The sequence below is a fragment of the Esox lucius genome, chromosome 21 (assembly GCF_011004845.1).
Source record: "Esox lucius isolate fEsoLuc1 chromosome 21, fEsoLuc1.pri, whole genome shotgun sequence".
Classification (NCBI taxonomy): Eukaryota; Metazoa; Chordata; class Actinopteri; order Esociformes; family Esocidae; genus Esox; species Esox lucius.
In genome coordinates, this window is record NC_047589.1 from 23,948,880 (window position 1) to 23,960,957 (window position 12,078).

Genomic DNA, 12,078 nt, shown 5'->3' on the forward strand with positions numbered 1-12,078 from the left:
CAAGTGTCAGGTCACTATGAGGTAGACTTTTGCTTGAAATAAAAAAGTTATTAACCCATATACACAGTGTCTGTGTGAATGTGGTCTTTCCCTTCTCACCAGGTTGAAGGCCATGGAACCTGGCCTGGCATTGGCCTCCTCCTCTGACCGCAGGCTGTCGCAGGACATCTGCTGTGTGGGAGGGGTCTGGTTGCCATTGGTGCCCTGCGGGGGTGTACTCTTGTTCTTCAGCAGGTGTTTAAGCAGCTCGTTCCCAGCATCACCACCTCTGGCTCCGTGTAGGGGCGAAGAGAGCCCCCCGTCGCTTCCCTGCTCCACCTTCACAACCCCCCCAGATCGCGGACCGTGCCCCAAGGCGGAGGCGTCGTTGGCACCCTCTGCAACCCGACACTCTGTCTCAATCCTCTCCAGCTTGATCTGGAGGGTTTCATCAAACAGGGGCGCTCGGTCGTTCTCTCCGACGCCGGCGGGCCCGACCTGGGATGAGCCGTTGCCTGACAGCTGCCTCTCCAGTTCCGAAGAGGGAGCTAAACTAGATGAGCCCACAGGGAGGAAGAGGTCTGACAAGTCTTGCTCCCCGGGAATGCAGAGGCTCCGGGTGGGGGTGGAGGAGGTATCAGATACGCGGGACGGTGTCAGTGGGGTGCAGACATCCGAATGGGGCGTGGACGGCGCCTTAACAGAGTCGGCATCATCGACAGAGTCTCTCTTCTTCCTGTTCCTCTTCTTCTTTCCCTTCTCCTCTGGGATGATGTTGGAGTAAAGCTGGATCAGGGACTGGCCTGAGCCGGGGTAGTTGGGAGGCAGGGGAGTGGATGAGTCACTTCCAAACGGGGACCCCTGTGGCCCCTCAACCCCACCCTGGGACAACATCCCTGGGCCTCCAAACCCTGTGGGCCGGGACTGTCCCGGAGGGAAGTTGATCCCCTGCAACATGGGGTTTTTGGGACGGAAACTGGGACCCATCTCAGGGCCACCAAAGGCCCCGTTCCTAGACATGACCCTGCGCTCGCCGCCCGGCATGAAGGCCTGACCTGGGGGAGGCCCGCCAGCAAACCCTGGCTGCATGTTGCCTTGCTGGGGGTACATTGGCCCAAGCTGTCCCTGTTGCGGTGCTGCTTGTTGCTGTTGGGGATGTTGTTGGGGCCTTGAGGGCTGCATGAAGTCTTGGGGCAGATCAGTGTTGTAGAAGGGCATCTGGGGCAGGCCATCCCCACCGGGGTTAGCTCCGGAGGAGCCAGGTGGCAGCCCTGCGGACCCCAGACCCAGGCCTTGCTGTTCCATCTCCAGCCGCTGCTGCATGGCCCGGTGCCTCTCCACCTCCTGCATTAACTGGACCCGCTGTCTCTCCTGCTGCTCCCTCAAGCGATCCCGCCTCTCGCGTTCCTGGAAGCCCTCGCTGAACGGGTTGTTGTCATCAAATTGCACAGCGAGGCTGTTGCCACCGCCATCCCCGCCCGCTCCCGTGCCATTGCCCGCGGGCGTAGCTTTGGCCACGGGCACGGCTGAGGGTGGCGGATGAGGTTGTGGCGGTAGTTGGGTCTGCGGAGGTAACTGGGGCGGCAGCAGGTGGGCCGGGCCAGCAGGGGGGATCTGTGGGGCCATGTGAGCTGGAATTCTTGGGCCCGGGACTCTCATGGGTCCCGCGGCCCCACTGGGGTGCCATCCTGGTATGTTGGGCATGGTGGCAGAGTTAGCCTGGTTGGGGTGTGGCTGCATCGGCATCATGGGCCTTATCGGGGGTTGGCCTAACGGGGGTGCCCCTGGCATCATCGAAGCGGCTTGAGGGGGAATCCCCGGCATCATCGGAGCCTGGAGACTTCGCTGCTGCTGTTTGACACGGTACTCCTCTATCAGTTCTGCATGGTCTTTCTGCTGTTTCCGAATCTAACCAAGAAATAGCACAAAAGAGGAAATGGAAAACAATTCAATTCACTGTGGGCAGCCAAAATGTAGCCTACCAAATTCTTCACATATTAGAAATGTTTAGGCACTGTTTTCAAGTCTAAACACAATTCGTATTTACCTGGCAGTAACAGAAGGAAAAATGCTATCAAATGCTATTTATCCACCCCATCCCTCCCTAGCAAACACAGCTCATTGAACCAAATGCATTCTAAACTACAAATCATGATGGGTTGATTATTCAGGTGTGTTAAATAGGGCAAAAGTATGACTGCAATCAAGCTGGCGAGGACCAGAGTGGCCCATCCCTGGAGTAGAGCAAGTCCCAAAATAAATCACACCTGTGCTCTCCTGTGGTGCAATCTTGCGCTCTGCCACATTGAAAAGGTCAAAGCAGTTGTAAATAATTAGCAAATTTTCTACCATTTTTTGCCAAGAAAAGGTCAAAAGCGGTGTCTCAAGCATTGTGTTTACCTAGATTTTAAGAAACCAAACTAATCTTTGAAAGTAGCACATCCATTACATTTCAGTGATCAATTTGTGTGCTTATTTTGTGTTGCTAAGGAAGACATTCACAAAAAAGGCAAGATCACGAGTAATGATTTGTTCTCGTATTTCTAAAGAGACAAAAATACCAAGACCGAAGATAAGAGCCACCATCAAGAAGGAATCAAAAAGGATCAGTGTTACAGGCCAAAAGGCCTGCGGCAAATCCAGAAGTCCTCAAAGATAGAGATAATCTATCTACTTGGGTGGCTTGAGAGAATAGGTAGTTTTCTTATCCACATCCCCAAGGTAAACTACTGTTCCAATACTGGTAATAACAAATGTATTCCGTTTTTGGTATTGATTTTAAAATGTTTTAATGCATTGTGATTGTGTGTTAGTATGAGTTTGAGAGTTTTAAAGTGAATTAAACTTGTCAGTCCTCAGATTCAGCTCCCACTAAAAAGTTCCAAACTGCCCCTGGAAGCAACGTCAGCACAAGAACGGTTTGTTGATCTTTTTCATAAAATGGGTTTCCATGGTCAAGCACAGAAGCCAATGAGGCCAATGTTCAACACCACAGCGTCAAGCTTAGTAGCATCAAGCTTGCCACCATTAGACAATGGAGCAGTAGATAGTTCTCTGGAGTGATGAATAACACATCACCATCTGACAGTAGACAGATGCCAAGAGAATGCTACCAGATTGAATGCATAGTGCAAATCTTAGGTTTGGTGGAGGAGGGATTATGGTCTGGGGCTGTTTTTCAAGTTTTGGGCCCCTAAGTTCCAGTGAAGGGAAATCATTGAGTGTAAAATACTGTTATGTATCCTTATACATTTAGTTAGCTACCTGCTCAAGCTGTTTCTGCACCATACTCTGCTGCTCGGTCACATGCTTCAGCTGCTCAGCGTCCTCCTCTGGGAACTCACGACCCGCCTTCTTAGCTGTCCGTTGTTTGGCCGACAGGGCTTTCTTAGACTTCCTGTGGGCCGCGATCTGGTCTTCCAGAAACTTCTGTTGTATCTGAAGGAGCTGCTGGGTCTCCTGGAGCCACTCCTCATATTGCTTCCTCTGGCTATCGTCTGAGAGACAAGACAGGGTTATGAGCCATAATTTCTTTGGCATACATGCATACAATCTGATAGTTGTACTTACATTTAACTGGGGTTCTTATGAAAAGGTTCTATAATTACAAAATGTTCTATGTCTTTGGAAAAAATTCCCCTTTACTTTCTCTACATTTTAATGCATTAGAAACTGAATTAAAAGGCAATTCATCCAGACTCAACACCCCATAATGTTTTGGTTTTTTAGACGTTTTGGTTTACAATAAGGATTAAAATAGCCAGGTGAAGAGAAGTACCGCGTTGTGGCGCTTGGCATTCACACCAAATAATTTGATTTTGGACTCATCAGGGCATAAACATCAGGGCATTTTTGCTGGTTAGCAAACTCCAGGAAAGACGTCATGTGACTTTTACTCGGGAGTGGCTTTTATCTAGCCAACCTATCATAAAGGCCTGATTGATGGAGTGCTTCAAAATAGCTGTCCTTCTGGCCAGTTTTTGCACCCCCCCGCAGAGAAACCCTGTTAGGAGTGGCTATTGGGTTCTTAGTCACCTGCCTGACAAAGGCCTGTCTTGGCCAAGTTACTTAATCTGGCCAAACGGCCAACTCTAAGAAGAGTATTTGTGATTACAAGCTTCTTCCATTTCACAATGATGGATCCCACTGTGCTCTCGTGCAATTTCAATGTTGAAATTAGTTTTTAGAACCTACCCAAGATCAATGCCTCGACACATTCTCCACAGAGAGTTCATGGCTTGGGACCTTGTATAGATAGGTGTGTACCTTTCTAAATCATGCCCCATCGACATAATCTGCCATAGGTGGACTCCAATCATGTTCTAAAGACATCTCAACAATGAACACATGGGAAAGGAGTCTGAATAGTTATGTTCATGAGATATTTCAGTTTAGTGTTTTAAATAAATTGGCAGACATTTTGGAAAAAAGTGTTTTGCTCTGTCAATATATGGTGATGTGTACAAATTGATGGCAAACTGTTTTTTTATATACATTCAGGCTGTAACAACAAAATGTTGAAAAGTGAAGGGGTCTGAAAAGGGTTCTGAAGATACGGTACACACTATGGTTAACGAAAGGATCAAATACAAATTCTAATACAGCTCTGGAAAAAATTAAGAGACCACTGCACCTTTATCTTTCCTTTCCAAAAAAGTTGAAAAGTGAGGAACAGAAGGATTAAAATTAAGAGACCACTTCAAATTGAACGCTTCTGTTCCTCACTCAAAACTTTCCTTTTCAACTTTTTTTGGAAAAGTATTAAAAAGGTGCAGTGGTCTCTTAATTTTTTCCAGAGATTTACATTGTGATGTCAACTCACTGACAAATCCAGGTCCAAAATTCGGGGGGTTGGGTCTTGTCATCTGTGGAGCCAACTTCCCGTCCTGCAAAGACAACAACCAAATAATAATGGATTTATTCATTTAACAAATGAATAAATGAAAATACAAAACACAGAAAGTAACATACATTCATGACCAAAAGATTTTAAAGCCTAGGCCTTAATTTCTGGCAGAATACATAAAACACATGGCAGCCAGGCAATTGTTGATTCACAATGTTTACCTGTCCAAGCACATGTGGAGGCAGAGCAGCAGAAGCACCTGGCCCATGGACTCCTGGCACCTGCTGAAGTCTGCCCCAAACACAAATGACATGACTGCTGTTTTAGGGACCATTATATTTCTACCTGCAAGCACTGAAAGCTAGCACAAGGTGGAAGTGCTGATCTTACCTGTTCATGACTATTGGGGGCATTCCCATGCTGTTCTGAGCCATGACTTTATTGATTCCCTTCAGGGCTACCATTTTTGCCTTCACTATCGGGTCTGTAATGGCATCAAAGTCAGCTAAAGAAGAAAACAAAAACAAAGTGTCTTCACCTCAGCTGTAACTTAATCCTAGTCAGCCTCCTTTTTACGATTTGACCTCATTTTAAGGACCTTACAAGTGCTGTGTCTAAATTATGGATAGAATGCTGGTGAAGTAAGACTCCCAAAAGTGTCTTTGTCAAAAAACATTAAGTCCAACATTCTGTTACTCAAATTACACATGGGGAAGTTATTTTTTGCACTTTAAATTTAAAAGAAAGCATGTGTCTCAAACTGAAAGGCATGGAGCTAGGCATTCCATACACCTACTAAAAAGTGTGCTCACGCATGCAAAATGAAAGCAAACAGCCTAGAGAACTCAGATCACATGTCTATCTGAAGTTCATTGCCCCTACCTATGTTAGGGAAAAAGGAGTCGCTGGAGCGCTGTCGGATCATGGCCTGCATCTGTCTCTGCTGCTGCTGTTCCTGCCTCTCCTGGTCTAGCAGGTCTTGCAGAAGGAGGGGCTGCTCGTCCAGCAGCAGAGGCCTGTTCTGTTGGCCAGTCGGCCCCAGTGAGGCGCCCTGCTGCTGGGGGAACATGCCCTGTGGGCCTTGGGCGTTCAGGCCGTGAGTGTTAGGCTGCTGACCGGCTCCCACCATGGTTAGATTAAGCTCCACCTGCTGTTTGGGTGAGGCTCCAAAGTTGTGGTTGCCCCCTGGGATGAGGTTTTGGTTTCCCATTGAAGGTCCGCTCTGAACTACAGTAGGGTTCACCCTATGTCCCATAGCCACCCTGGGATTGAGCCTGTTGTTATCTTGGGCATGTTGCCCAGGTAGCATTGGCATGCCAGGGTTTTGGTGTAGCCTGGTGGCCTGGGCTGCCATGTCCCCTTGGTGAGGAGAGCCATTTGAGTGGAACCCAGTGTCTTCCAGTTTCTCTTTGATCAGAAGGCTGGAGAGGACCGGAGCGGACCCAGTCTGTCCAGGCTGCTCATACAGCCCCTCTGCCTCTTGGCTAGTAATGGTTCTTCTGTCATTCATTGAGCCACTGCAGAGAGACTGATCGTGGTTTAGCATTTGCCTCTCAATTACCTCAGTTTTTATCGCCCCCTCGGATTTGAATATGTCTACGGTGTCTTTGAATTCCTTGGCCTCCCGTTTGATTTGGCCTTGAGTCTGAACATTGTCCGATTTCCCCTCAGTTCGGGAAGAGGTAGCCTCGTCATTCCCACCAGTGTTCCTCTTCTCCGAAAAGGTTTTCTGGAGGTCTGAGCTTTCACCCTGTTGATGATCCTCCATGGGGTCGCCCAGTTCGAGATCCTCCTCACTGAACATGTCTTTCTTGTCGTCCAGGTTGAGCTCCGGGTCCGTGTAGGCAATCAGGTCAAACTTCCCAGACATGAGGAAGTCATCATCATCAGGGTCCAGGTTCAAATTCAGGTCAACCAGGTCTTTGACCTCCACATCTTCAAGGTCCTTAACCGCAGAGTCATCAGTATCCAGATTTTCTTCGATTCCATCTCCACTCTGTATCTGAGTCTCCTCTGTTTGACTGGTGCTAGACCCAGACAACAGTATACCTGAGGGCACTACACTTAGTGACTCACTTGTGACTGGATGGCTGAGGGAACTATTCAGTGGCGAATGCTGTTGCTGCACTGTCGTCATCGCCACTTCAGTGTGTTGCTGGTGCATGTTTTCCATGTTAGTAGTCATCTGCATATGGGCAACTGAACCCTGGGAAGGTCTGGCCATCATGGGGTCCATCCTCCTGGGTCCCTGGTTCCCGCCAAAGCCCATCTCCTGGCCTCCCATTAAGCCCTCAGTTGGCCTCTGGGGCTGGTTGGAAGGGTCCATGATGTTGGGAGGTCCATGACCAAAGGGCATCCTTATCCTATTCTCAGGGGTCCTGTGACGGAGCTCAATGAACGGCTGACCCATGATATTATGCTGCTGGACAGGAGGGCCCCGTGGAGGAAAGTGCTGAGGAAGTCCCATCTCGGGATTCCCAGCCATTCCCCCCCTAGAAAAATCTACAGAGAGGGACCTTCTCATGTGGGATGGGACATTGTCCACCATTTGCCCGCCAGGCATCTGGTGAGGGGTTCTTAGGAAGTGTTGCTCATGGCCTGGTTGACTGGGTCCTTGAACGCCGGGGGGAAATCCAAACCTAAAAGGAGAAACATTGTCAAAAGCTGAGAATAATCACTAATCAGACTATCACTGATTTGTCATGGCTGCTCAAGATAGACAAATAAAGATTATTACACAGTAAGTGGCACTTTAATTATTCTTAATTTCATAAATCATTCTACATTAGCAGAATGTTGAAACATTAAAATCTTCAATGCAGGTGCAGGGCATTCAAGTCGGTCAACTGGAAAGTCATGGCATCACCTGCTTCCCCTGAACCACCTATTGAGCCTTCTAAATTGTGTGCTAAATTAAATAAAAAATAATACCGTAGGAGCACTTTTAACACAATTTCATCATTTTTTTTTTTGAAGTTTAAAGAAGAGCAATAATGCTCTAAGCAAATTATACATTCTGTGATACCTTACTAACCTCATTCCTTGGGGCCTCATGCCCATGTCCCTAGGGAAGGGGGGCCTGGCAAACTGGCCCTCGCTGGGGAAGGGTCCTTGCTGGTCCCCAAGGAAGGTACCAGGAAAACTCTGACCGACGGAAACATGGGGAGCACCTCTCATAGGCCCTGGGTAAGGGGGTGGCGGTCTACCAAACATATCACCCTGTGGGTTGGGATCTTCTTGTGACCAGTGACGTGGTGTCCCAGGCCCGGGGGTTGCACCAGCTTCTTGCAGTAATCCTTTATCTTGCCGGATGGCACTCTTCTGTTCCTGCTGCCTCAGGATCAGCTGACGGAGCCTCTGGCGCTGGGGGAAGGGTTTACAGATTAATAAGTAATAAGTGATTCCAGTTCATCTGCAAATTAAGGGTCATCAACCAAAATAAACTGTTTGACACGGATGGAACGCAGAACAATTGCCACCTGCTGCTAGAACAAAAGAAGAGGAAGGTCTTAAGTTAAGGGTTTACCAATGTGACAAGTATGCAAATACCTGTCTGAGCTTCTCCTCAGTATCTCCCAGCTGTGGCTGCATGCTGTTCTGAGCGTCAACAGCGTTGCTGCTCGACTGGGAAATGTCATGAGCTGGCCGGTCTGCATTTTGGGAACAAGGTGTCATTGGATCGTGTTCAAAAGGGTCATGAATCGGTGTCTGGCCACCTTGATTGGAATGGGGGACTGAGAAACCTTCATCTGCCACCCCTGTGTGCTTAGGTGTCTGAGAGCCAGGTGCACTTGGACGAACAAACGTGTCCTGCATCCTGCCGGGTGACTGGTGTGAGAAGGTGTCAGCTGGGAGTTGGGACATGGGAGTTGATCTGGAACCTGGCCGACTGAAGGCATCCAGGCCTACTCCTGGCTTCGGCGTTGCTGGAGCTTGGGCATAAGGGTCTGTTAGGAGCGATCTTGAGGTTCCAGACGGCTGTGCATACACATCAGCATTAGAAGGCCGAGGGGTACCGGGTTGTTGGGCATAGGGGTCCATGTTTCTTTGACTACTGGGGGATTTGGGAAATCTATCCCCTTGGGCTGGTCTGGGGGTACCTGGCATGGAGGCATATGGATCTATGGCATGAGAAGGAGAATGTCTGCGATTGGCTGAGTGCTGCTGCTGGGAAAACTGGTCTAGACGAAGGCTAGGTGGGGTCTGCAGGTAGGAGGGATCTGAGTGAGGTCTTGGGGTACCAGGAGGTTGAGCATAGCTTTCAGAGTGAGGCCTTGGGGTGCCTGGTGGTTGTGCATAAGAATCGGGCACTGACTGAGAGTAATCTGGTCTCACTGCAGTTAGTGCTTGGGGGTACATGTTCCTATGAGGATGTCTCATCATTGGCATGGGTTGAGAGAAGTGTCCCTCTGGGGCTTGGCGAGTCATCCTGGGCTCATTGGGAAACCCTTCCCGCGTAGGCAGTCGTGGAGTGAGAGGCTGCTGGGCATAGGGATCAGCCTGTGGTCCATGGGAAAAGCCATCAGAGGGTCCTCGTCTCAGTCCCCCAGGCAGAGGGCTACCGTAGGACTCTTGCTGGGATTGCTGGGGAGGCATGGGCGCTTTGAACATCGGCACAGAGCCCGACTCATTGCTGCCGGGTATGGGTGTGAGCAAGGGCCTAGTGTAAGGGTCAGATAGGATCATTCGGTTGTTAGACATGCGCTGGTAGACCTCAGCTCGTTGGCCCCCCATTCTGGCAAAAGCCTCTCCTCCAGAAGGTGGGCTCATCATGTGCCTGACCTGCTGCTGCTGCTCCACTAATCCTGAATGGCCAACCCTGGCAGCTCCCATGGGTTTGACAAAGGGGTCGGGAGGCCTAGGCGTGTCTGGCATTTTTGAATAAGGGTCAGCATTACCAGACGTTGGTGAGCCAAAGGACTCGTGAACTGGAGAAGGCCTTCCTGCCCTTTCCTGCATCTCGGACAGAGAGTTACGCCGGGGTGTGGTGGACGCGCCACCCCCAGGGGGTGGTCTTGGGGTGCCCACTACTTTGGCATAGGGGTCCCAAGGCGAAGACGGGCGGGAGCCTGAGGACGAACCCGGAGAGAACATCTGTGGGGATTGGGGCTGAGATGACGGCCCCTGCTGGGGGTATGAGGTTTCCTGGGTGGGCGTCCGGGACGTTGAGGACGGAGGCGGAAGCTGGGGTCTGAGGAAGACGTCATCCTGTGACCCCGATGTGGGTGTACCTGGGAGTTGGGTTCTAGTGAACCCATCCTTAGACGCAATTGGCTGAAGAGGGGAGGAGTTACCAGACTTTCCACCATTGCTGGGTTGAGGCGTCATGGGGCTCTGGTTGCCACTATTAGGTGTTCCATCCCCACCTGACTGACTGCTAAACATCTGTTGTTGTTGTTGTTGTTGCTGCTGCTGCTGTTGCTGCTGGAGCTGTTGCTGCTCATTTTTAACCTGCTCCAGCTTTTGAGTGGCTTCAATCTTCGCCTGCTGCTTGCTCTTTTGTCTCATTTGCTGCCATAGAAACAAGAAAAGCAGGGGGGAGGGAAGGAGACACTTCAGTTAATGAAGCCTTTTAGGAAGCGTTGAATTTGTAATTTTATGATGACATGGTGCTAAGAATGCTCTCTTTCCCTCACTCACAACAAAGTTTTAATGCTTTTTCAATATGAGTGGGTCTAGCGTGTGTTGTTAAGCCATGCAAGAGGGAACAATGTGAGGGTGTATGTAATAATATGGTGATGAAATAAAGCTTCTGGAGGCTGTTACTGTGTTATTCAGGGCCAAGGACAGATTTTACCAGTTAACCAAGCTTTTCTCCCTACAACTCCACTTTACATTTAGCTTTTCTTACACCTCGTAAATTTTGCTTTATTGGTTCTGGGCAGATGAATGCCAGAACAGTGCCTCGCCTTGGGAATCTTACCAGAGAAATTTTTCCACCTCCTGCAGCTATAGTTGCCTGGTTGGAATGTCCAAAAAGGACGTCTTTATTTGTTGATTTTATGGCTTTGCTTTTTGGGACCTTTTCCTGCTGCTTCTTAAGGGGTCCCCACATCTGATTTAACTCTCCCTTTTCAATGCAAATTAAGAATTAGTAGACTGTATGAGAACGCCAAATGTATTGTTTAAAAATGACTCACTCAACCATGCACATATATATAAAGTTAAATAAATAAATGTTTCATGCCCCCAGGTTATGTTATGTTCAATCTCACCACCTTGCTCCCACTCACAATTCCCCTGACATGCGGCACTTTGATTATTATGGTGGTGTATTATGGTGTCATAAAACACATACAACAATTGCACACTGCTCTCACACCAGGGTTTTTCAACATTTGGGACTCAATCCCACTTATGCCATTTGGCTTCCAGAACGCCTGCCGAGGCAGCCCATAAAACAAACAAAATGTCTTCAAAGGTCATACATGCAATTGCTCCACATTCCTGCACTGAATTGGGTAACTTCAAACTAAATTTACACAGAAACACTGTACCGTTTACAAAGACGACACCAAGGCCAGCTGATCCACAACAACTCCTAGGATAGTGGTTGAGAAACCCTGCTTTGAAGTGTGCCTGTTTTTCATATCCCCCCGCCCTCCCTTCAAAGCACACTTAAACCCTCCAAAGGGACTCTCACCTGTCTTAGCTTCCACTCCTGTTCGTGCTCAGATTCCTTAGGCTTGAGTGGGTCTTTGAAGAGCAGCTCAGCGTCCACAGGGACACTGTTGGGGTCAAACGGGTCAGTGAACGGGGGCTGCTGCTGCTGCTGCGCATTCTGGTGCCTCTTCAGCGTGTCGTTGGACATCTGAACTTTGTTAATACGCAGCGCGGCCCGGTTATCGCGCGCCTTTTGCTGGAAGAGATGGGATGGAGGAGACGGGCCGTTTTGTCATTGACAGTGCAAGAGTGGTCAGTTATTTGACCTGATGAAGGAGGATGAAATCACACCAGTGGATGTTTTTGAGACCTGACTGTAGATGAGCTACAAAACATGTTCAATTCACCTTTGTAAATAAAATAATTATAATGAATTCCCTGATACAAAGCCCTTGGTAGAAAAATACAATCACCTCATTAACAAAGACATGTAGAAAACGGCTGACTGTAATGACATCTTAGAAAAAGTCTAACTGCATGGAGAACTCTCAAAGAAACATTTGTAAGACATCTTTCTGAAAAAGGCACTTGGGTTTACAAAGAAAATCTGAAAACCGATTGAAAGTACCAGTCTCTCCCTAGAGTTCACT

At 48.7% G+C, this 12,078-nt stretch overlaps 1 protein-coding gene across 12 annotated transcripts in view; it reads right to left on the minus strand.

Moving 5' to 3' along the window:
* kmt2ca (lysine (K)-specific methyltransferase 2Ca) overlaps nucleotides 1-12,078 on the minus strand; it is a 147,873-nt gene that overhangs the window by 13,815 nt on the left and 121,980 nt on the right. For 10 of the 12 annotated variants that reach the window (XM_029116184.2, XM_029116186.2, XM_029116188.2 and 7 more), the window contains 10 exons: nucleotides 11,469-11,684; nucleotides 10,749-10,895; nucleotides 8,375-10,336; nucleotides 7,860-8,188; nucleotides 5,708-7,464; nucleotides 5,216-5,330; nucleotides 5,047-5,116; nucleotides 4,802-4,865; nucleotides 3,244-3,476; nucleotides 100-1,887 (listed from right to left, as the gene is read on the minus strand). In XM_029116184.2, the coding sequence (XP_028972017.2) occupies nucleotides 100-1,887; nucleotides 3,244-3,476; nucleotides 4,802-4,865; nucleotides 5,047-5,116; nucleotides 5,216-5,330; nucleotides 5,708-7,464; nucleotides 7,860-8,188; nucleotides 8,375-10,336; nucleotides 10,749-10,895; nucleotides 11,469-11,684 (6,681 nt within the window). The remainder of the gene's footprint in view (nucleotides 1-99; nucleotides 1,888-3,243; nucleotides 3,477-4,801; nucleotides 4,866-5,046; nucleotides 5,117-5,215; nucleotides 5,331-5,707; nucleotides 7,465-7,859; nucleotides 8,189-8,374; nucleotides 10,337-10,748; nucleotides 10,896-11,468; nucleotides 11,685-12,078) is intronic. The other 2 variants (XM_029116190.2, XM_029116187.2) reach the window with 1 other exon arrangement.